Source organism: Echiichthys vipera (genome assembly GCF_963691815.1).
Source record: "Echiichthys vipera genome assembly, chromosome: 21".
In the NCBI taxonomy this organism is placed as follows: domain Eukaryota; kingdom Metazoa; phylum Chordata; class Actinopteri; order Perciformes; family Trachinidae; genus Echiichthys; species Echiichthys vipera.
The window spans coordinates 14,039,127-14,064,820 of record NC_139846.1 but is presented as its reverse complement, the minus strand read 5'-3'; the positions used below and the strand labels follow the sequence as shown (position 1 = coordinate 14,064,820).

At 41.2% G+C, this 25,694-nt stretch overlaps 1 protein-coding gene across 4 annotated transcripts in view; it reads left to right on the top strand.

Moving 5' to 3' along the window:
* Positions 1–25,694, top strand: part of ncoa2 (nuclear receptor coactivator 2) — a 60,712-nt gene that overhangs the window by 15,062 nt on the left and 19,956 nt on the right. For all 4 annotated transcript variants that reach the window (XM_083936287.1, XM_083936288.1, XM_083936289.1 and 1 more), the window contains exons 3-8: positions 11,414–11,521; positions 12,336–12,508; positions 16,111–16,214; positions 20,879–21,056; positions 22,554–22,742; positions 25,507–25,608. In XM_083936287.1, coding sequence (XP_083792413.1) covers positions 11,433–11,521; positions 12,336–12,508; positions 16,111–16,214; positions 20,879–21,056; positions 22,554–22,742; positions 25,507–25,608 — 835 coding nt within the window. In that variant the 5' untranslated portion in view covers positions 11,414–11,432. The remainder of the gene's footprint in view (positions 1–11,413; positions 11,522–12,335; positions 12,509–16,110; positions 16,215–20,878; positions 21,057–22,553; positions 22,743–25,506; positions 25,609–25,694) is intronic.

Sequence of the window (25,694 nt, the reverse complement as noted above, 5' to 3'; positions counted from 1 at the left end):
ATTTGTCAAGCCAGGTTTTCTGCTCGCCGTGTATTGCGTCATTTAACTAACCCTTTCAAAATGGATCACAGTCCGCGTATTTCATTCGAGAGGAGCAGATCAAAAGTACGATAAATGCAAGGGGCAACACAGTTGCACATAATAAGACTAGGGAGGCATGCTGGCAAATAAAAATAAATAACCAATCGTGTAAATTCGTAAGTGAAAAGATTCTGCATATTGTCTAAGAATAACTATGCTATGTGCAGAATTGTTCGACATTAATCCCAATAGTGATCACGATTGAAAAATGCAAAAGCAAAGTCCAACCTGCTTTATTCTATATTTCAGCTATTTCACTTTAAATACACCCTTTCTATAGCATATGTATTCACTACCTTACTGTAGGACCTGAGTGTCAGCGGCCGGAGATTTAATCCCGGCTGTCCCTCATCTTGTTTTTACCCACGTCTGGATGTGGTGGCCATCATGAAGCACCATTACAAAGTTTTAGTAGGCTACCGACATGCAATTCACTTCCCACATGATCTAATACTTTACCTGCACATTGATGCTATGTGTTGACTTTCTATTCTCAAAGTCCAAATGGATTAGAAAAATGTAGAATGTTACAAATGCAAATGTGTAATACACCACACTGGCCATAATTCCATATCCTTTAGTTAATAAGTATTCAATATGAGATAAGAATTGAAACTTTTTAATCTACACAAAAATGCACATCGCATATGAGACGAACCAGCAGAATTTCATGACTAACGCACTACCTCCACTCTACTACTGTCTCAAGAGAAGCAGAATTTTTTTTTACCGGAAAGACTTTAAAATCCTTCCTTGACAGTTTGAGTGGGCGAAAAACCCGGAAACGTCAACAAACATAATGAGCAATAAATTGAGCACAGCTACAACCTTGCGGATAGCACGCTACACCGTATTTTTGCTTAGATTTTCAGCATCACCAAAAGCATGCAAATATGTACCTGTGGCAGAGGATCGCAGCCAAACACAGACACACTGCGCAACACTAAGTGCACGGCCTCATCAAATAGCGAATACCCTCCAATAATCCTGTAAAATTATTATTTTTTTGATTCATTCTGTGGCTTAAAGCAGCTATAGTAGGGATCATTAATTGAAACTGTTTTCTGTTCAGAAAAGAGTTTCCAGTGTTTTAACGGGGCACAAGAAAATGCTTAAGGGTAGCAGGCCTGCACAATATATCATATTTTTATCGTCATTGACATGTCAACGTGCGCGATAAACACCACGAAAGACTGCGATATTGCACATTGAAAATATATGTAACAACATTAAATTACATTCTGTCTCGGAGGTGCTATTTTGTCTGATAATCACCAAGCTGTGAACTTTCTGGCCAATCAGACTGATTGTTAGCTAACTGTTAGCCATTATTTGATTAGTCAGAATCTACACACATGCAAGTGAAGTTTGTTCTACTACTGCTGCCATACTACTCTGCACAGCTGAAGAAGAATGCCAGAGAGGAGCTGCTGCTTAAAAAAATACTGAGTCCGCCATCTGGCAATATTTTGGATACAGAAGAGATGATGTGGCTCGAGCACAGGTATTGTGCAACTCTGAGTCAAGGAGTGTGTACACTTCATCCGTATATTGTCGCAATTAATATCATTCACAATATACTTGATATCATTATATTGAACAACGTTATCGCATATGTTCTTCCTATCAAGCATATACAATGAATAAAGAATCAAAATACTGATTTGTGACAATTCTGACATCTCAATCTGCTCTCAGCCACAGATTGTTGTGGAGAGGTGCTCATTTATACCAGTTAATCAATTTTGTCATCCCTTTTACTCTTTGTCTCTCTTCACCCTCGTGATTCTAGCTCTCTTCCCCTCTCAGTGTATCTCACTGACAGATAGAGCCCAGCATTCTGTGCTTATTAAACAGAAAGCCCTCCCTTTCCCATCCTGCGACATCCTGAAGTGACTGCCAATTTTAAAGATTCATGAGCATGATCAGCTTTCAGTAAATGGGGGGAGCCTGACTCTTGGTTGCACTCCTGCACTTTAGAGCCATTACGTTGCAGTGATTCTAGAGTCGACGCGCTCATGAGTTGGTAGAAGATGTGTCCATTTTTGTGTCCAAATTAATTAGACAGAAAATTCTCTAGATATATTCACTATCTATTTTAATGTTTTCAATAACTTTGGGGAAGGTAAAATGTCAAGATGTGTGAAATATAATGCACAAAAATGATTTAAAATGAAAATCAATTCCTTACAATAATGTTTGCTGACAGTATGGGTAAAGCTGAGTGGTAGTAATGATATTGGAAAAGTATAAAAAATATTTCTGTTACACTGTGACATTTTAGTAGGGTGGTTTCTGTGAATCATATTCAAACCGTGTAATAGCCATTATTTTAGCTCAAAAATATTAAAATTGCATGTGATACATTGCAATGTACAGTAAAAAGGCAAGAGGGTCAATTGTATTGTACTTTGAATTTTTGTATGCTTGAAAACCTTTTTTCGTCAAAAGTGGCCTGTTTTTTGTTTTCTTTTATCAGATTTTCTGGACACATGTCATTTGAATAAAGTCTATTTGCTTCATGAGGAGGCCTCGGGGAAGACCCAGGACCAGGTGGAGAGATTATATCTCCACACTGGCCTGGGAACGCCTCGGGATCCCCCAGTTAGAGCTGGTTAATGTGGCCCAGGAAAGGGAAGTTTGGGGTCCCCTGCTAAAGCTGCTGCCCCCGCGACCCGACCCCAGATAAGCGGTTGAAGATGAGAAGATGAGATGCTTAATGAGTGACCAGATGACCGGGGGGTTTAAATGTAATTTGACTGACTCTGAAAACTTGACGGCGCACACGTAGGCAAGGGAGATGGAGGAGAAAAGAGTTACCTACAGTGCTGTGAAAAGTATGTGCCCCCCTTTCACTTTTTCCAATCTTTTTTGCATTATAAAAATGGATAAAAATCCATCTTATTACTCATAAATCTTCACACAAAACATCATAAAAACAAAGCAAAATCAGATTGTTAAAAACTTTATTGGAAAAAAAAATAATTAAAAACTTAAATATCACGTGTGCAAGAGTTTATGAACCCTTTACTCTGTACGCTGTTGAAGCACGTTTGGAAGTAAATCCAGCCTGGATTCCTCTTGTGTTTGAAGCTACAGGCTTTACACACTCATCAACAGACTCTTTATTTCTTATTTTCATGGACCCTTACAAGAAATAATAAAACCTCTCTGCATTTGAATGGATCTCTATGAGAATTGAGGGCGGAACTAGATTCAGATGTAAATGACAGTGGTACAGTATGGAGCGGGTGGTTGGATAAAAGCAGTAAGTCATCAAGGGTCTGACGGGTCAAGTGAGCCTCAAATCATGTGCAGCAGAGGGGGGCAAGTACTTTGTCACATTACTGTATATGGACTTGTATAATGCAGATATGTGCTTTTAAAAGTGGTGTTACAGGTAGGACATACCGTTTCAGACTGGTGTCTGTGAAAGTCATACACTCAGTGAACCGTCTCTGTGAAAAAGGCCCATGACCTATTTTTGTTTCCTTTGTTTCCCCGTCTTCTCTTACTGTCTCGACACTCTCCTTTTCTCCCTAGATCGCTCCCCGTCATTGATCTAATTTTTCTATATGTTCCCAGTCACTCAAGTCTCATTAAATTCACCCAAGATTCAGGTTTGCAAATGCACATTGCTGTTAATCTCTTTCATTCCATCATCAAATTCCTCCCTCCATCTTCCTATGCCTCCGCCTTGACCCAAACCTAATATCAGAACATCTGGTTCAAGGTAACAGCAGCTGTCAGCAAGGCCAGAGTTCACGCCAGACCCCCACCCAAGTTACGTTCAGTTGAAATTGATATTGTTTTTAAATACACGTTTGTCTTTAATACCATCTGACATGGTTCCAACATGTTTCTGTGTGTTTTGGCTCTCTCGGCACTTCTTCTCACCCTTGCAAATATTGAGATGTAAAATGAGAAGACGTGAATCCTCTGGGCCCCTCCCCTGTCATGATTTCCTCTTCAGTGTTGTATAATAATTGGCCCATGTTGCAGCCCACCAGAAGCAGTCTTTTATTGGTGCGCTCTTGTTCTCCATTTCCCTCTCAGGGCATGTTGTGCCAAGAAGCCATGTGAGGACAGATTACACACCAGCGAGACATTGTTCAGTGCCCCACAGTGGTTTTGCACTTTCTGGAAGGGCCCTCATTATTATAGTGCAGGAGACTTCAAACACTTCCCCCATAGCCAAAACTGCTAGATGCAGTTTAATGCGCAGTCATGCCCAGCTCTCTGAGTTCCAGAAGCACTGGGTGTGTCTTTATAATCAAAGCCCTGCTAACCCACATGATTACAGGAATGGCACACTGGCCCTCTCCCCTTGGCACTCAGACCCCCCACCTCCCCCTCTGCATCCGTTTTTCCCCTCTGTTATACTATGACTGGAATGGGTGATTCAGCCCCAACCCCCTGGTGATGTGCATACAGTCGTCTCCCTCTGTGGTTATGGCAGCTGAATTTTGTTTAAGAAAATCTGTCTAGTGATGATAGTAGTTGGAAGTTGGATGTCACAGCTGTGAACTGTTGTTCTTTTAAGAAACGCATCACAAAGTTCTCTGATGTGGAAGAAACCTCTGCATTGTGTAGGGTTGTGTGACATGGTTGAAGATAGTATTGATTTCACTATACATGCTCGCCATTGTATTAGGTACACCTGTTAAATCCAACTCGACCCAATACCACAGCTCAGCCATAAATTCTATCTTTGCAAAGATAAGTGTTTAATTTACACTGTCAGGGAGGTATGTATTTAACTGTATGCTAATTATTGAAGTCGTAGTTTGCAGTGGTGTTGAATTTACACCTCTGAAAGTTTTAACAAGGACGTGCTGGATTTTATGAGATAGGTGTTTGTAATAGCGGTCAGGGAGTTTATATTACAATATGGAAAAGGTAAGCAAAATCATGTATATCTAAAACAGAAACTTTAACAACTGATTTTTTTAGTTTGGGTTAGTTACACCACAGAGATTTGTTTAACAATAAAAGGATATGATCAAATCATCACAGTATAACTGAAAAAAGTCAACCAATGACATAATTGAATTATTAATTATCACTAATGCGAGACCTGTATAGTCACACTCAGAAGTATTGCTTGATAGTCCAAAATATCACTATATTCCGTTTGTAGTACTTGTTCCTTTTTTATTTTAAAAACAACTAGCTCATTTATTGGATTTAAGTCTGTTACACCTTTCAAAATCAGCATCTATTTTCCCTCTTATGTAAAAATGGAGCTGTCTTCAAAAATTTTAGGATTTCTTTCACAGATGTCAAACGGGCATCAGGAGATGACATAGCAGTGATGAAGCTCCACATTTGCAGACCAAAAGAGACCACGGCATCTCACAATGGTGGACATCTGAAATTCTAAAACGTGGAAAATAGCTGTATACTGCGACCCTGACTGTTTATGAGTCCCCCCTGCAGCCATCGGCACCATGTTGTTTGGCATCACTGTTTAGCCCAACTGCACAGTTAGACATAAATTGCCTGGCAGAGTGTGACCTTAGGTGAAACATTTTGTCATGTCATTCAGACAGCCTTACAGCTGCACAGGTGCAGTTAAAGGTTTAATTTGTTGTGCTTTTAGGGCATTTACTGCAGTCGGATACAGTACGTCATGTACAGGTTGTACCAGCTGAGTTTGACAGGAGGAAACGCTGTCTTCTCAAGCTCTCCGGGGCGGCAGCAGCAGCAACCCCTTGTTGTTGCTGCATTCCTCTCTCGCCAGACTGGTTGGCTCCAGCTCAGTCCGGGAGAGTCTGCTCTTGTGACACCTAAGACATAAGCAATGACACGCACCTATGATCACCTCCCTCAAGTGCACCGAGTGCTTTCAAAGTCAATTGATTTTTCAAACTTCAACTCTTGTCTTTAAGTTTCTCCATATTCATGCACCATCCATATCCTTTTCTTTTTATTGTTTTGCCAAATAAGCTGTTTGTTAATTGAACACTGTGTTGTCTTTTCTTTTTTTGCATATCTCTTATATCGCATATTTTGGAGTCATGACCTTAAAATCCAGTTTCTGGTGCTTCAGCCTTTTTGCTGTTGTGTACAGTTTTTTCTTCATGTTTTGTGTATTATACGCTGCACATGGGACAACAAATTATTGAATTTAATTGAATTAATAAACAGCTTGTAGGGGTGGGATGGTTTACCGAAAAAAATCCGCCCCGTTCTGCACGCATGACACTGTTCGGTACACGTGTTTATGAGGTGCAACGTAGCGTAAGCTACGTCTCAGCACTACGTCTCAGCACTACGTCTCAGCGTGTCAAATCCGGGCGCGCTGGGAGACTTGCTCCACGCACTCCCTGTAGGCACACGGCCACAACGCTATGCACGCTCCCGATACGCTCTTCTTCGTGGGTGACAGCTCGCTAGGGTCCGCTCTGTTGTTGTTCTCGATCGTTTCTGTCTGGTCAAATCCGTGGTTAAATCACCACATCGTCTCTTTCTACTCTGAAAAAAGAAAAGTTGACACAAAATAACCGTCAGAAGTTTTTTTTTTTCTGTCTTTGTGAAGCCTGTGTTTACTCTGCAGCCATATCTGCGTGTAAAGAGGAGAAGTTGATAAAAATCCATCAACTCTGCATTTATGTTACGTTCTTTTGTGTCAGTCCAGTTTTTGATGAATAAACTAATGTTTCATATGTGCTTGTTAGCCTGGTAAAGTAACTAGTAACTGAAGTAATCGGATACATGTAGAGGAGTAAAGAGTAGAATATTTCCACTGATTTATAGTGGAGCAGAAGAATAAAGTAGCATGTAAATAAAATACTCAAGTAAAGGAGAAGAGCCTCAAACTTGTACTTTAGTCTGATAATTGAGTGAAAACCTCTGGTTAACAGGTTTGTTCATTCAACAAGGATTGTTTTTTGACAAGCTTGTTGCACTTTGAGGTCATGACTAATATTTACATGTCTCTCCTACTGTTTCAAAATCTCATTTAAGATTGTTAGAGTAATCTCTTAGCAAGCTGCCTTATTATTTCAGTTTTTTTAATTATTAAGCTACAAATCTGATACATGGTATTTTTAGAATCTAAAAGAAATAGAAAAGAACAACCGAACCGAAAAACTGTGATATGAACCGAACAGTGGATTTTGTGAACCGTTCCACCATTAACAGCTTGAGATATTGGGAAATCTTCAATGTTGTGTTGCTGAGGCAGAGTTGTGCTTCAATAACATAACCCTTCATTTAGCCGTGTGAGTCAGTCGCGCAGATAGGTCATGATGAAGATGAAAACCTGTAATGAAGTGTTACGTTCACACTGGCAATGCTGACCTGTCAGCACACAAATACAATTATGGTTGGTGTCTTGTGTTTGTGCGAGAGAGATGGGAAGAGAGGGAGAGTCTGGGTAGAGCTGTTTACTACACTTATTTAAATGGAAACCTAAGCTCATCCGAACTCGAGTGGCAAAACAACAGCCTGGAAGGATACCTGCTCCAATAAACCTTGTGACCCCAGCGTCATTTTCAGTCAGATCTCAGTTTGTACTTGGTCAGCCTGCCAGTGCTTTGCCTGCAACAGCAAACAGTTGGCCAAATCAACTGTAGATAGCAGTTCACCCTTCAGATGTTGAATATTTCCCCAAAAAATGAAGATCTCACACTTCTACTTTTACCCTTTAAACCTTTTCTCTTTACCCTTTATTACTCCAATTGAAATATGGCACAGTCCTACCATCCAATACGCTTATTTAAAGAATATATATTTAAAAGCTGCATTGCTTTCATTCATTTTTCCCGCATGGACAATAAATTCACACCGTCTATGACTAACATAAGGTAGCTTGCAGTGACTGATGGGCCATATGTCTCAACTTCCAGTACTAATGAACTAAATGAGCAGACAGCTTGATGAACTGCAAATTTGGTAGATGCCCTCCAGAATATGTCAATGAGTTCTTCGTAAAATGAGGTTACTCACCCAACCCCCACTTACCCTACATCGCACGGAGTGAATGATATCAGCACTCCACACAGGTGTACGGATGAATGTCTGTCTGTAATTCATGCATGAATCTATGCTCAGCTTTATCAGCCATGTTACCACAGCTTTTAACATGGCCTGGAGGTCATTTTATGTCTGCATGCTAGCTTAAGCTAATGCTAGCTCAGTCTTGAGATGGTGTAGCAATAAAATATAATTGTCTTAATAGTCTTAAGTGCTTTTTGGTTGTTGTTTTCCCCCATTACCACTCCTTCCTTTTATAATTCTGTGCAGTTTACAGTAAATTAAATGAGTGGGTGCTAGTCTATAAATATTCTTCCTTTTTTAACTAGAATATGTTTTTTTCAACCACAGATTAAGATTCTTAAATGCTGAAAACCAGAAAGTTCTATTTAGAGCTGTGGTGCACACAGCAGTGGACTGTGATTGAGCTGTGTTGTCCTGTCATCTTCACAGCCTCTGAGCTGTGTCGGATATGGCTTTTAGTTGCACTCGGTGTCCCCCTTTTCTCTGTTTAACAGGGTGAAATTAGTTGTCGTCTTACTGAATATAGATCAGGAAACATCAACATGGACTAAGCTCAGAGCCCTACCATCACAGAAAACTGAAAAATAAACTTCTACAGCACATAATGTGTAAAGAGTCCAGATTGAGCGTTTTTTTCCTTAATAGTGGTTACATAACATATTAGAATTGTAGAAGCTACAGTATCTGTGGCATCCCGATTCCTGTATCAGTGCCCTGTGAAAACAAATCTCGCGAATCACGTAAAAGGTGTGTATGCAATGTTTTTTCTTAATGATTTAGTTTTAGCGTGTTAAATCGGCAACATGAGAGCATTTTTGATATCCAGAAAATGACCAGGCAGTTGTTGCAGAAGATGGATATCCAATTTGCAGAGCATGCTGTTGTGTAGTGACATCAAAGGGTCCAACACTTTCGATATGTTCCAATATTTTTGAGATAATCATCTATCCTTTTATGGGCAGCACGGTGGTGTGGTGGTTAGCAGTGTCGCCTCACAGCAAGATTGTTCTTCCCTTCTGTGGGGGGATTGCATGTTCTCCCCGTGTCAGCGTGGGTTCTCTCCGGGTTCTCCGGCCTCCTCTCAAAGTCCAAAGAAATGCAAGTGTTAGGTTAATTGATTATTCTAAATTGCCCATGAATGGCTGTCTGTCTTTGTCTCTCTCTAATAATCATGAAGACCATGATAATTGTGATTCTTCCTTTCGCAATAATAGTGATATCAAAATCTCGTATTGTGACATCCCTAGCTACTATTCACTTAGGTCCAGACTTACTGTAGCCTATGAAAGCCTTGGCAAGAAGAAGGAACCCTCCCCTAGCGAACAATGATGATAATTAGCTCAGTGACAGAGTTTTAACAGTAAGAGCTAATACCAATGCCCAGCTGTTTATAGCTGCCCAGAGATCCCTCGCTAGTCTGCCCATGTGATAATCGGACACCCCAGCAACAAAAAGGCCCTGCCAACCCTCTTGCCCGGCAGTCTGACTGTCTGTGTTGGTGTCATTGAGACGTGCCTGGTACTTCCAATCTTTCTTTTTGTCTTAACATACACTGACCCATCATCACTGCCATGTCAAGGAGACGAAGGCAACCAATCCTATCCGGCCCGACAGAACAAGCACAACCAATCAGGTCTAGAATCCCCATGGTAACTTGTGCTGTAAAGCCCAACCAATAGGAACAGAGAGTGCCACTTTGCTATGAGAGTATTAATGGCCTGTTTCTGTTGTCATTAATAAAAGCACATAACCTCTGCTACGGAGAAATGTTATAATTTCTGTGGAGATCACAGTGCCACAGCATAAACACACCCTGATGGCATTCAAAAGAGCATAATGCAAGGACATGCATGCACAGTGACATTTGTGTTCATTACCTGTCCATACACTGCAAGCCTGAGTACTCAAGTCAACTGAACAGTGGAAATGTATTTTACCCTTCAGAGTCTCCTCTGCCTCTCTGGCCGGTCACCGCTGCTTTGACTTCATCCATTTGAGCACAGACCCTACCATTAGCTTAAAGTAGGTCACTCCAGGCCAGAAGGGAGCCAGACTCAAGTTTGCATGGTCACTAGCTCCCTTTTTAGTTTAGCCAGCTTCAACTAAGCTATGCTACTGCTCTCTGCTCTACATTGTGTTGTGCTGTACACCGTTATGCGTTATGTAATGGCTGAGCAATGAGAGCTGTGTGTCACAAGCCGTTTCCATGGTTAGAGTGGCTGAGAGTGTATCACAACACAGCGAGCCCCAGCCTTGTGCATTCTGCTGGGAGGGATCTTTAGGTCTCTTTTTCTGTCAGTCTTGTCTTTTTTTTCCCCTCCCTCCATAACCCTCTTAAAGCAAAATGGCTGCAGATTACTCATCTTGCAAGAAGAAATAATTTATATGCATTATACTTTTGAATGCCACACAATTTGTTTTGGAAGATGACACGTCTTCACATCGTCTATGCAGCAGATATCATCCTATATTGAAAGCCTAGTCCATTAGTAATTAATAAGACATTACTTTGATCAATAATTGATACTTTCATTAATTGGCATGAAGTTCAGCAGGGTAAAAGGAGGAGCAGAATAAAATATATGTTGGTATAGATGCTTCTGTAGATCTGTAGAGGGACAGTTCTCCAAGTGCTCTCAAGTTTAGATTAAGGACATAACATAAATTCATACCATAACCCAATGGCGTTAAATTGCAGAGAAACCCAAGATAGCAGTGTGGGGGTGAAACAGAAAACAGAAACAGCCCTCTGCCAGCTTTTCACTTTAGAGCACACGAAACAGTCACAACATGAATTCATACTTACTAAGATGTCATGCTCTGTAGCTTGATTTCAAAAAGCAGATATTGTGGTAACATTTCATATTTGAGTGACACTTACAAACCACTACAGGTAAAGCATTCTCAGAGGTACTCGGTAAACACATGTTGTGATTATATACCCACTCTGCTCTTAGTGTGAGCTGGCTTTGCTTGGTATCGTGTAACGAATGGGCTTTTCTTGGTACATAGTTGAGCGCTCAGTCTGGTGCTGTGGGCAAAGCGCCGTGTTCTCATTTCAGTGTCTCTGGGGAGAGCTGCCCCATCAGAGAGAAATGATTGAATCTCTTTCTCCGCTCCATTTTCACTCATTTCTCCTGGAGTGGATCAACCTGTGCCCCCAGTGCAGGATTGTGCCTGCGTGCGTGTGTTGTATGCAGATGCCTGTAGGCTCACACACATACAGTATACACATGGTTTCCACATAATTCACCCTTTGGAGTTTGAAGTCGATCTATCGAATGTCGTATGTGTGGTTTCCTACATTTTGTCTCTGTTAATTTTCCAGACGCTGATATGCATTGAGGATGAGTGGAGTCGGTGAAAACTCGTCTGACCCTGCCAGGGCAGAGTCAAGAAAACGCAAAGAATGTCCTGCCGAACTTCTAGGACCCAGGTAAGACTTGTAGCTGCAGCCAAAATAAGTCAAAGGAGTCCCATGTCTCTCCACACAAGATATTTCTACTTGATTAAACACATGAAGGCAATGAGATGATAAAGTATGTATATATTTCATGCAACGAAGGTCAGGTCCATAGTCGATCTCTTTTATAGTGTGTGGTCAGCAACTAAACCCACTTCTTTGCAAAACTGTCTGTTTTCAAACCTTCTATCAACTTTTAAACAAAGATGGTGGCAGAGTTTTGAAGATGGTTAAAGTGAAATCAAGCTCTGGCCTCTTAAAATACTGTACAGTAACATCCTAGTTAACAATAATGGCGATATGCTACTGTGGCAGCTAACCTTGGAGCACTGTTGAAGGCTGATACTATAAATCTGCATAATTTATATGGACAAGCACTCAAGAATGAGGGTTGACTTTATTGACTCATTGCTCCATGTTGGCACAATGAAGAAGCCTAGAGAAATAGTTCAATCCATATGGATAAATAGACTTATCCCTTCTCTGACTCTCCTTAATACCAAGGTTTTAAGTAGATGTTGCACTATCATTTGGAGTCTATGAAAATGAAAGGGCTCTGACATGTCCATAGATGTGTGCAAATACTCATCCCTGGTACAGTTTTGTAGATGATCTTCTTTTCTGCCCTGCTCCAGGTCCTTTCTTACTGCCTATTTATTCTGTCATTGTGGCGGAAATGCCTTTCCCTTCCTACATTTACCCACCTCTTTTACATACTTTATCCCTCTAGCTCTTTCCATTTCCTTCATTGCATTTTCTCACCCCAGTCTCCTTTTTGTCTCCGTAGTCCAAAGCGGAGCAACGAGAAGCGCAACCGCGAGCACGAGAACAAATACATCGAAGAGCTTGCCGAGCTGATCTTCGCCAACTTCAACGACATTGACAACTTCAATGTCAAGCCCGACAAATGTGCAATCCTGAAGGAAACTGTGAAACAGATCAGACAAATAAAAGAGCAAGGTACGACCTGTAATGATTTATGACACTTTATCTATGTCTGTTGAAGAAACGGTTAAGGTGACGCGCACGACAGTGAAAGGAATACAGAGCTACTGAAGCATTCACTTCACAATAATCTACAGTCCCTTCTTCTTCTTAATAACACACAGCCTAAATATATACTACGCCTATAGCCTAAGTGAACACCTGAAAATTCATCTAACACTGGTTCGAGTTGAAGCAGTGAATAAGGTGCTAAAATATCATGCATATGCTTAGGATGTGGTTGTGGTTTTAAGACTTCAATATATCCACAAGTGCCACAGGTGGCAAAAAACATCAGATTTGCTGCCATAAATATTATGTTTTGGGATCTGCTCCACACGCAGTAATTGACATTGTTATTAAAGGGAACCACACTTAATTTAATGTTCCCTCCATCACTTCATCTTATAATGTGCATGAACCAGAGCAGTTTTTTGTTGGCGGACAGTCTTTCCCACTTCCACCCTGAGCCAGAACATCAGGCAAATGGATCAGTCTGTACAGTTGAACATGCCAGGTTCTCTTTTTCTTAGTCATCTTTAGTAATTACTTGAGTACTGTCTTTTCACTTTAAAATGTTGGATTTACCAGACCAAGATCAATAGATTTTCCTCCTTCAGGTCCAAACATAGCAACAACAAAACAAAGGTGTAACCTTCCTTAGGTTAACATTCAGGCATGTACTAAATTGTAAATAAGTCTGGACCATGCATACAAGAGAAAAGCAGCAAAGTGACTGGTAGACAAAGAGTGGCCCAGTCAAGGTATACATGAATCAGACCGGCTGATGATGTCATCTTGTTTTATGTGACTCACACAGCCAAGAGTTATGTAATGGTGAGCAATGTGATGCAAAAATCACACACAAACTCTGGCTACTGCCTATCCGTCCCTCCCCCACTCTACTGCCTTATTCCATACTCCCCTCCCTCCCCCTTACAACCCTTCCTTTCCTCACTCTCATTTTTACAGTAGACTCAAGTGACATCCGCTGCCTGCGTCTGAAGGCATCATTTTGTTTGTACAGCGACAACAGAGGGAAGGGCCAAACAGTCCTTGCTTTTCTGCTTTGTTCTCGAGATCTCAATGGCGAGCAAGAGAGATATCTTTATAGCTCACATGGGGAGCTGCTGCACCTCATCTTGCACAGTTCAAGGCGGCATCAATTCAAGCAGCTATTCATTTTTCTTGTTGCACTTTGTTGTTGAGCCAGGTGCGTACTGAAAGCTCATTTAGACGATGTTGTTCTCAAGGCTGGTGTTCATTTTGCAACCAACATTTGTTCCTTCCATTGCCCCTCATCATTTCGTGACATTACTGGATGTATTAAATTGCACTAATGTGACTTAATAATTCTCTGATGTGTGTCACAGCCCTGCAGAGAAGTGCTGTGCAGCAATGATGGCCCTTGAAAAAGCGGCCTTCTACTGAAAGCTGTTAATTCATCCCTATTTGCTCCTCTTTTGCCGTCGGCATACATTTCCCCTAATTGAAATAAGGATGTAGTTGTTTGCTTGGCGCAGGCCTTGCTTTACTTCACCTTCCAGCTTGTTGCTTCTTAATAGACAATATCTTGAGTTATGATATCTTTACAGAGCCTATAAAATCAGGGCATAGCTAAGAGTTACAGCTTCCTTAACACTCTTAACTGCTGGCCCGTGCCAACACGGTAAAGACTAGCTCTCGTTGGCTGGAGGCTGACACATACAGTAGCTGCTGAGCTGCAGCCAATAGATAGTATAGTACATTATTTTTATTCATTATACATATGTGAAAGTCTCCTAATGCACTGGATGGAGAATGGCATATATATGGCAAAAGTAAAATATTATGCAGCAGTAATAACCAGATATAACCCTTATAAAAATTCAGTTCCTCCCTCTTATCTGTGGCACAGTCCTACAGACGGACAGAGAGCCAGTGAGGGCTGCACTGACATTGAGTGATGGGTCTGTACCCAGGGCAGCTGTGCTGGTATACTGGGCCCCGCTGGGCTTGGAGAGGTCCTGCTGATGCACACATCATTAATGCTGAAAGAGATGAATGTGGGTCTGCGCCGTGTTGCACAAGCCCACAGAGGGGAAACCGACATTCGTGTCAACGTTCACACATCTACTCTCCCCAATAAAAGGAAGGACATGATTTTGTTTGCTTTTCACCACAACATTCTCTCACCATATGGTCAGCCCTCTTTTTGGCACGGTGCGACAGTTAAATGTGTCCCCCCCAACAGCCCACTCATATTCCGCCTCTCATCGTCATCTCCAAAAGTAGGGCAGCCTACGCTCTGAACATAAGGCTTCTCTGCATGGTTATTAACCCAATCACTCACATGGACAAATGTAGAGCACCATAGTGCAGGTACAGGAGCATACAGGATACTCAGACTTTCACTTCTTAGTAAATCAACGGCACAACCACTACATTAAAGCTCGTCAAATTAGTGTTATTGGGTTTTGCAAAGGTCCGGTTTTGGTAATATTATAGACCATAAGTACCTGTATGTGCAACAAGTCACACACTCTACAGTATATACATACTTGGAAATCCAATAGGAGTATGAGGCCACAAGGAATCACTGCCAGCTAAGTTATTTGAGAAAGGCAGGCCATATGAACAGAGGCAACCCCTGACTAAAGTATCAACGTTGAGGCGCTTTCTAAAGTGAAAGGTGGTTCTGTAGGAACAGTCAAAAATAAAGGCTCTCAAACGACTGTTCATAGTTTAATCACCATCCTATATATCTGCTCAAATTGCAAAAACATCATACCAGCTTAAAGATCTAACCACTGTTTTGTTTATAAATGTATGTCAGTTATAAGTTGTATTCTAAAAACAATTCATACTATCCTGTTGATTAATCTATTTTTGGAAGTTTATTTCCCTCAATTTAAAAGCTGTTTTTAATTGTCTAGCTCATCCCTTTTAATTGTTTAATCATAATACATCCAAAAATAGTTCTGTCTTCAAAACGCTGTGATCACGGAATGTATATTTTTTAGAATAAGAAAGGTTTATGGTCAACTTTTTAGTTTAATTCTAATGTCTGTCCTTTCTGCTTGACCACATAGAAACAACTTGGTACTTTATTGGGAGCATGAGTTGCTTACACACTGTCACTGTTTCCATAATAGCCTTTTTTTTTGTACAAGACAATGCAATCCATCCAGTGGCTGCCACCAGCGTGGCAGCTGCATGCTCTGACAGTCATTTACAGCAACCTTTCACTCTGCTCGCTGCTCAAGGCTTGGGTTTGAGCCACGGCAGCATGTTTTGATGAAGGGGACAAAATGTGTTCGCTTTTTAGTCAGAAAGACACTTGTTTAAAGTCTTGTTTACAAGTGGCCCCTTTTAAAGTATGTGGGTCAATTTCATTGTGGAAGCAAAAAATTGCTTCTCCATTTTTTTTCTCTCTCTGACCTGTGTGATTTGGGGCCATGTGTTCTGTTTTGTGATGTAGTGTTGTTCCCCACTACAACAAAATATATTACTTATTACATTTCTAAAATTAAGATCCATGTTCTCTTGGTGTTTTGTTTTTGCCTCTCAACTTATGTCACTGACCTTCCTGTCAACAGAAAAAGCTGCAGCAGCAAATGAGGAGGAGGTACAGAAGGCTGATGTCTCATCAACAGGCCAAAGTGTGATTGACAAAGATGCCTTGGGACCAATGATGCTGGAGGTAGGTGGAGGGCGTTCGCTAGCTTATTCGTCATGTCATATTGAAATACCACACACTGAAAACTCATTCTGACACTCACAGGGTATACACGATTGGTATAAAATGAAGAGTGCTATCCACGGAAAGCTATCCCAAATGGGTCAGTAGTGGTTGTGTGTGAGTGTAGCTGAATTAAAAGCTGCCAGCATCTTGTCTCTGCCCCGGATTGGCTGTAAATCACCGAGCAGAGCAATGGCCTCGTTGTCCTGTGGAGGGCCACTGAAGTGCTTACGTATAATGGGAAAGAAAGCAAGAGACTGACGAATGAATCAGTCCATTGAGCCTCTATTCTCACTCACTTCCTCCCTCCCCTTTTCTCTCTTACTTGTTCAGTTCTCCTTTCTCTCTTCCTCCCCATCTTCTCTTCATTTGCCTCTAGATCTGTCCTGTCATGGAATATTTATAGCTTCCTGGTCCAGCGTCACTGAATCGACTGAATACTAACTTGCGGCTAAATATAGCCCTATGCAGCCTCCATGCTTTCCCATCTGTCAGCAGCCCCAAAACACAGCGAATGCCCATTCACACCCACTCTGCTCTAGCTGTGGCCCCGTCCGCCAGCCCGGGCTCATTACAGGATGCTCTGAGGAGAATGGCTGTCGGCAGGAAATTCACCCACGCACCCCATGTCCCTCCTCCAAGGCTCTCTGCTGCCCACTGTGATGCGAGCACAGAAGGACGGGGATGGCCGTGAAAAAAAAAAACATTAATATGCTGTTGTTGTAACCCTCTGGGGGCAAGTCTTGTTCTGTCACATGACTGCTGTGGCACATAGTTTGCATTCCTGGTACATTACTCCATATGCTTGCTGTTGTGTGTGTTATGACGACATGATCAGAGAATAGAAGACTAGGGCTGAATATGTTTTTAAATATAGGGACAATGTAAGTTTCATAACCGATACAAAAACATGTATTTTCATATCTAATATAAAGAAATATAAATGTTTCTTTACAAACCTCTTTTTTATTTTCTAACAAAAAAGGTCAAAGTTAATGATGCCCCTCGGTCGGTCTAAATTTTGCTAAACTAGTAGTTAAAGGGGGCATATTATTCTTATTTGCAGGTTCATACAAGAACATGTTTTCATGCTTTAAAGGTATAATATGTAGAAAGTATTGCTTGCTTTTAGTAAACACGCAGCATTCAGAGTCGACCCGTGAGCAAGAGAGTGAGAGCCCATCAGAGGAATCAGTGATTTAAAATTAAAATGGTATTTTCTTATGATTATTATTTTGTGTGTGTCTGGCTTGGAAATGTGATCTCAATTTGGCAACCCTGACTGTGGCGTGTTCGCATTGAGAACTAGTGATCCATCTTTTTCAGTCTCGATACCTGGGCTTTGCATATAAATCGATACCCGATACCATTATTTCATTAATAAACTGTACACCTCACCGTGTGAAAGAGACTAAAGGCATCAGGCTTGACACAAACATTCCTTCCCTATACAAATGTACTAAACAGTTATTTATTTATTTGCTATTAAAATAAACAAGTGTGCACCAACTTAAACTTCTTTAAAACTTCTTCTAAAATTGAAAAAAAAATGTAACTGCTGAACCTCAGAGTTGGGTTACTTAAATAGCAAACACTTGAGAAACTTATTTGTAAATATTTAGGAATATGCAGGAATATAAAATAAAGCAGCTGAACCTGATGACCTGGTAACAATGTTTTGCTATTATTTCCTCAGTTGTACCTTAAGGAACGTCTATGAGCAACCAGCTATATTTGAGTTGAATATGTTACATTTAGACCAGGGAAACTTAATTAAAACTGTTGTTGGTCCATGGTTAAATATTATGCTAATCTCACCATCTGTGAATTAACCACCGCACAAAATCTGAAGAATATGAAAAGCTTCGGCAGTCAGTGGTCACCACCGGCCAGCTAAGGTACCGATGACAAAACACACTTTGGCAGCATCATTCGGCAAGGCAGTGCCTTATGACAAGAAGAGCAACAGATGGTAAACAATATTTCAAAAGCGGTCACCAACCTTTGCAATATTTGACACTTGAAGCCTTGATTGGGAGACTTGGTTTGTTCTTGCCTATGCTGTATGCAATGCAAGTCACCTTACAACACAAAAGTTAAATGTGTACCCACATTCTAAAGTTCATGCCTTGTAGTTCAAATATAATGAGTAGTGTTTACATTAGGGGTGTGTCAGTTAGTGCAATATTTTAAGGTAAATCCTCTTAGCTACTTAGAAATGGTTAACGTATACTTGCACTGCTTGATCTCAACACTGGGGATTTCAGTGTTTTTGTATTGTAATTACTTGAATGACTTAGTTTTAAGTTAATAAATAGACCAGTCTTCTCTGATTGGTCAGTGTTTCCGGCTCTTCCACATCTGCACTCTTCGCGTGTCTGCACTACCATTGCAGCCAGGGAATGACTGAATCGGCACTAAACAAGCACAAATGTAACGAGACATTTGATGCAGAATTTAGGAACTTGACAGTTTTTGATATTGTGTGCTACAGACACATTTCTGTCCAGAGCAAAAAAGAGTAGAGACTTGTTTGAATTGTTTTAGGGTAGGCAGTAATGCTTTGTCTTGCTAAAACAATACAGCATGTTTAGCAAGAATTTCTGTGAAGAGAGACCCTGTTTATAATGCACAAGTATCATATAAATAACAGTGGGGAGAGGGTTGACCAGACCCTATTCCCTATGCTATAACAATTCACTGCCTACTGTACATTGCTATGGGAGGTTAAGCAATATAGAGTCATATATCAAGACAATAGGCCCGGTGCAAAATGGAGCGTGGAGAGGATGGTGCCTCAGAGTGTATTTATTTAGAGTATATTCATTTGTATCAGCTTTAGTCACCTCTACAGTGTACATTTAATCAGGGCATTATAAATGAATGTATTGCCTAACAGCATTATTCAAGAATGTCGAAAAGAAGGCAAGAGTTGGCACTAAAGAGTGTTTGTTCAGTTTCTGTTTGCCCTACTTGTCCAGTACATGGCCTTTCTTCACACAGGGTGGACTTGCACAACATGGACATGTTGCGTTTTGGAACCGCTCTGCTACACACAGTGATAGATGAGATCTCCTTAGTCTATTTTCAGCGTGTGCTGTGTTAATGCAGGCAAGGGAAAACTTCTCTGACAATGTGATCATATGTAACCCGGGACGACTTTGCTCCGCCCCAAAATTGAGCCCGCTGGTTAATTGCTATCTTATGCAGCATAGTTGCAGACACAGGTAGTTGATTATAAGTGCACACAGGGTTCTGTATCAGGTGAAGGGTTAGACAACCTAATATGCAACTGAAAATGTGCATTAAATGCAGAAATATGAATATAAGACATTTGTTTCATGATCAGTTTATGCATTAAAAATGTCTATAAATGCATGTAATGTTAACTGTGTGTCTGTGCTGTGTAGGTAATGGTTATTTAAGCAGTAGCCAGGAGCAGACACCTTGGCAGGAGTCCCTTGTCTCTTATCTTGACACTAGATTTTACAGCTTTACAACCACCAGAATTCCCTTTTAAGGGCTCTGGGTGATTTGATGGCCTAATTGACACCATCTTGTGTGTAATGGCTGACCTGGGGCTGTATTCTTTCAATTAAGTGTTCCTCCTTCACATCCTCCAATCTCTGCAGGCACATGCTTTTATCCTGCTTTCTATCAGACACACTTCTGTTGAGCATCTGCAGGAGGGAGGGATGTACCAGGCAACACATGGCACTAATTGCCTCTTTCCAGACACAATGTAGATGTGCTGCATATTTACTTAACTTGATGAGACATGCCAAAAATTCAGTTTAAGTATTGTATTTGCATGCTGTCTGATATACAGTAACCCCAACTCAGGTACAGCAGGCACAAGTGGCACATCCCTGAAGAAAATAAGCTAACAAGCAGGAAGCCCAGGAATTACCAAAATAGTTACTTTAGTTGTTCTTTTCCATAATTTTTAAAATGTGATTATTTTGACCTCTATAGATAAAAAACAATGGCAGTCTGCTGAATTTTGGCTCTTTACAAAGCCCTGGAAATCCTGTTTATGAACCAAACCTTTAGTTTCAAACTAGAACATTAAAATGATCTCAATAATCCAGTATATGTAAATATAATCAATAATAAAGTGGAGAAAAACATATCATGTAAGGCATGTGTGATTAGGCTTTAAACAACCTACTTGGTTACAGTGTTGATAGTTGGCAGTCAGTATTAGTGGCAAATGTCAGGGATTTGTTGGTGTAAATTTAATAAAAGATCTCTTTCTTTCAAGCTTTCTCTTTATATGCACCCAGAGAATGGAATGAGCTGTAAACCATTACTACCTAAGAACTGCTCTCTTCTTTTAACACATTAAAAGTTTTTTTTTAACAAACTGCCCTGAAGGAAACATGTTGCCATTCCTCATAATCCTTGACTTACTTGGAATCATGCGCTATGGATATCACTAGTATGACCTGTATTCCTCTCTTTTACTATTTCCCTTGTGTTGCTTTTATGTGTTCTAACATGTAGCATTGTTTTGTTTTTTATATGTATCTTAACGAGGCCTACCTTGCTAAATAAAGGATAAATAAAATAAACTTTCTTCTTCTGAGCTCTCTTAAAGTACTTTACTCTTTTGTTTTTCACAGGCGCTGGATGGCTTCTTCTTTGTGGTGAACATGGAGGGTAACATCGTGTTCGTGTCTGAAAATGTGACCCAGTACCTGCGCTACAACCAGGAGGAGCTGATGAACACCAGTGTGTACAGCGTGCTGCACGTCGGGGATCATGCCGAGTTCATCAAGAACCTGCTGCCCAAATCCCTCGGTTAGCCTCAAGCTTATTTTCCCTACCCACATTTGCATTGCTCTCTGGCTTATTCTACCTGTCAGTTTGGGTCTCGATGTGTAACTTTTATTCCATCTCTCTCTCTCAATTCTCTTGCTTTCCCTCTCCTTCCTTCCTTCCTTCCTCTGTCTATTGCTGGACAAATATTTCTCTCTCTGTCTCTCTCTCTCTCTCTGTGTCTCTCACTCTCTCGCTTTTTACAGTGTACATCCTCTGTCACTTAGCATTCTCACCTCGCTTCTTCTCCCTGTTCAGACAGGTGTAGGTGGCTGTTTGATCGTGATGTCAGTTTAATTAAAATGGAAGATTAAACTGTGACAGAGTATGTGGGATAACTAGATAATTCAAAGTCTTATGTAAGCTTTATAAACAGGGTTGGCACCATGGCATATAACCTATAGGTTCTTCATTTTCTCTTTTGCTGATGCATGACCCAGACATTTGCTTTCACTCTTCTATTCTTCCTCCCTCCCTTTTCAGCTAATTAACTTCCTTTTTTCAGCTTCCCTCCCCTGTCAGCAGCATCTCTCCCTTCCTATATTTTCTTCTCATGCCCTTCCTTCCCCCTCTCTTCACGTTGTGTGTTAATTCTCACCCTCACCAAGTTCCCGTTTTCTGTTCCCTCTCCCATTTCCTAGCCTCCCTGAAAAGCGTTGTCTTCATGCTAGCATTGCTCATCTCATGAAAACAGGCCATATATTTCCGTACAGTCCAGTTTTGCCTCCTTTCTCTTCTTTCATGCCTCCACTCCTCCCCCATATCCTACCTCTCTGTCTCCTCTGCATAAGATGTGATTGTAATGTATGTCAGTGCACGCCACCAGGAGCGCTTTCTAAGTCCCTTCACCCCTTCCTCTCCTCTTGTCTCCTGGTGCTTCGGATTGAGGTCTTGAGTGCCCAACCATCTGGGTGGGAGAGCAGCACAGAGCCGAGTACCCTGGAAACGATCAGCGGGCTGTGTCCCAGATACTGGGAGATTATCAATGCACTGAATGAGATCACAAACCAGATGGAGTGTGATGGGAGTTTGCTTGAGTTAAATGAGTTGTGTGCGTGACTGTACATGTCTCTTTTTCTTGTGAAAGTGTGCACATGTGTGTACATGCGTGTTTGCTCACGCCTGTATAAGTGTTGGAGAGAAGTAGAAAGATTGGCAATGATATTTTAGAGGACATGCATATGGAGGCCTGGCTGTGATGTATGGCTGTGGATAGATGGCACAGGGCTTAGGGTTCCAACTGCTCATTATGACTGATCTCTACCCAGCAACTGCTCTCTCCTTTTGCACTTTTTCTGCCTTCACTCTCTGTCTTGCTCTCATTATGTCTTTCACTTGCTGTGTGGTAGCCTCTCTTGGCTCGCTCGTCCCAGCTCACTGTTTTGTTGTTCACTTTTGGCTGCAGTAAAATTCATCAAATAAAATGCTCAGGAGGCCACATTGTAAATCTCCTTTTCCCCCCTTCTTGCTCCCCTGCAGTGAATGGCGTCCCATGGTCCAGCGAGGGTCCGCGGAGGAACAGTCACACATTCAACTGCCGAATGTTGGTCAATCCTCACAGCGACAACCAGGACGAGACACACGAGCACGAGCCTCAGCAACAGAAATACGAGACCATGCAGTGTTTCGCCGTTTCGGAGCCCAAGTCCATCAAAGAGGAAGGAGATGGTATGGATGGAGAGGGGGGAGATGTTGGGGGAGAGAGAGTGGATAGGGTTTAGTTTATTTGACGAAATTCAAACAAAAAAGACATTGGCAGGGATAACACGACTGAGCCCACGACTTATTTCCGTTGTGGTCCCCGTGGATGGAGATAGCCGATCATTATTCCAAACCCGGAGAGACACGGCCACAACATACCACATCCTGACATGACAATCCACTTACCGTTTATATGTAAAAAAAAAATATATATATATAGATATATATATCTATATATATATAGATATATAGATATAGATATATATAGATATGTGTGTGTGTGTGTATTTAAAATATCAGTTTATTAAAATAGCCATATCCTTATCTGCAGATGTTGTCTAGCTACATCTATTTAAACTTTTTCTTAAAGGCTTGTGGGTTTTGTACCTCCGTAATAGCAAGGGGAGATTATTCCAGCATATATAAAATAAACTTTTGGAGTTGGAAGATCATTTGACACTTAAGTAGGGACCCTACAAAACAACCTTAAAACAAGATTAGTTTTGGTGCTGATGGTGGATCTGATCTTCAGGACCTGTAATATGCATCGTAGCATCAATCACAATTTTGACCATCTCATATTTGAATGATGATGATTAAATATATATTAACTGTAAACACTTGAGCAATTGGAGAACTTAAAAATACAATATTGAATGGTGAGAAATGTTAGCAACTTTGGAGTCTGTTTATGATCTCAGAGTTTGGAATTTATCATGTCCTGAAATACAAAAGTAATAGGTGGAACAATTTCCAAAACCCTAAGCAGTCATAATGGAAGAAAAGATTCAGAAGAGCCAAAAAGTAAACTATTATTGATACGATTGGTTTGGAAGGGTGCCTTAGGGAGAAATGAGCCTAAAACTATCTTTGAAGGCCAGCGCATGGGGGAAAACTCAAAGTAGGCAGAGCAAGATCAACAACAAATTCATAAGCATCTCATCAGACTGATTGCTGTAGTCTTCACTTGACAGCTGAATGAAAGTTGACAGAATAGGAATTCTTAAATAGTTCAAATTGATTTCCCATGTTGTAGCGCAATAACCTTGATTAGGACAAAAATATTTGGATGCTTTCTTGGGTGTAAAAACTCTGCAGAATGGAAGCAGTTTTTAATATAAATTGCAGTCATTTATCTTTTTAAAATTAACTTCTGAATAGATCATCAAGAATTAGCAGGATTTAGTCTTTTAACAAGCATTGTACACTGTGAAAATCAGTATAAGGAGCAACTGATGAGGAGAAGATCTGGTGGCACTCAACTTACAGCCATGAAAAGTTAAGTGACACAAGGGAGACGGGAGGCCGGGCAGCTGTCATTAAAGCCTATCTATAATTCATGTACATCCCTCACAAACCTAGGCGTAAGACTCCATAGAAAGGGTGTAGCTGTTTCGATCTAGTGCTTCAGTAAAGTTGTCATTTTTTAATAAACTTGAAATCATTTTCAACATATCAACACGTTGAGTGTGTTTTGGGGCATATGTGAGCAGAGAACCTCTGTTTGTGGTAGCCACTAGTATCAACATCTGCTTGCCTTTCCTGGGAAATGATTTAAAAATGTGTGCTGGCTCTGCTCTCCTTACAGTGCTCAGTCACTGAGAGGTCACTGGGCTTTTCCAGTGGTTTCATGGCTTTTGCCTGGAACTTGAGATCCTGTAGTTTGAGTACATTTCGATCAAAAGTGACTGTCCTTAATCCAAAAACTTTGAACAGTTCGTAAGGATTGATACATAATGCTCTCAAAACAACTGCAATATTATGCATCTGAACTACCCAAATCGTTTTGACTTGATGAGCAACCATAACGTCCTACTGTCAAACTATAACTTGGATGGTAATTAACACAATAAGGGAAAATGCAAATGTTTCACTCCAAGTCTCAACCTGTCTTTTCCCTCTCTGGCTTCCTTTGTGCACCAGCTGCTTGCCAGCCATACTTTGGCAAAGTGACTGACTGGAACCCAGGAGAAAGAGAGAGAGAGAGAGAGGGAGAAGGGGAGAGAGAATCAGTGGTTGCAGGAATTTGTCCAGCAATAGACAGAGGAAGGAAGGAAGGAGAGGGAAAGCAAGAGAATTGAGAGAGATTCACAGATCTAAGGGCCGGACCACCCAAGAGGCTCTGTTTACAAGTCAAAATGAGGAATGTGTGTGTGTGTCAGCCCTGGCATGAATTTCTTTGCCAGAAACATGTGTGGGATTGTGGGTATTACTGGCACAGGGAAGTTAGATGGCAGACTTTTTGGGGTCACCCCAGTCCTGGACCTAGCTGTGTATGTGTGTGTGTGTGTGTGTTTCAACTGTCTTGATTGAGTGATGGCAATCTTTAATGTTGGGCCAGGGGATGTGTCATCAGTGTGAGATGGCACTGTAGGTGAGACCAGCCGGAGACACGTGCACATAAGCATGCATGCACTCACACATACACATACGCACCTTCAAAGGTCACACTTTATCATTTCCCTTGCCAACGTTAGCTGCTCCTCCTCGTGAAAGGAGCGGAGCCCTGATCCCCATGCTCATTAATAACTGTATTAATTATGCTGCCTGGGAATAACATGCATTTCATTTTCTTTCCCTGTCTCCGTTTCTATCATTTACACCCCCATCCTCCCCTCTCCTCCCCTTTCCCATCCCCCTTCATCCCTTCTGTCTCTGCCCTGTCCTCTTTTTTTCATCCTCTACCTCATCTCTCTCTCTCTCTGTGTCTCTGTCTCTCTCTCTCTCTCAGACTTTCAGTCGTGTCTGATCTGTGTGGCACGTAGGGTGCCCATGAAGGAAAGACCCATGCTTCCCACACATGAGAGCTTCACCACGCGCCAGGACCTGCAAGGTACAAAAAACAGTCACACAGCCAGGAACTACAAACTGATATAGTGAAGGACATTCACAGCAAATTTTTATTTTTTATTTTCAGCA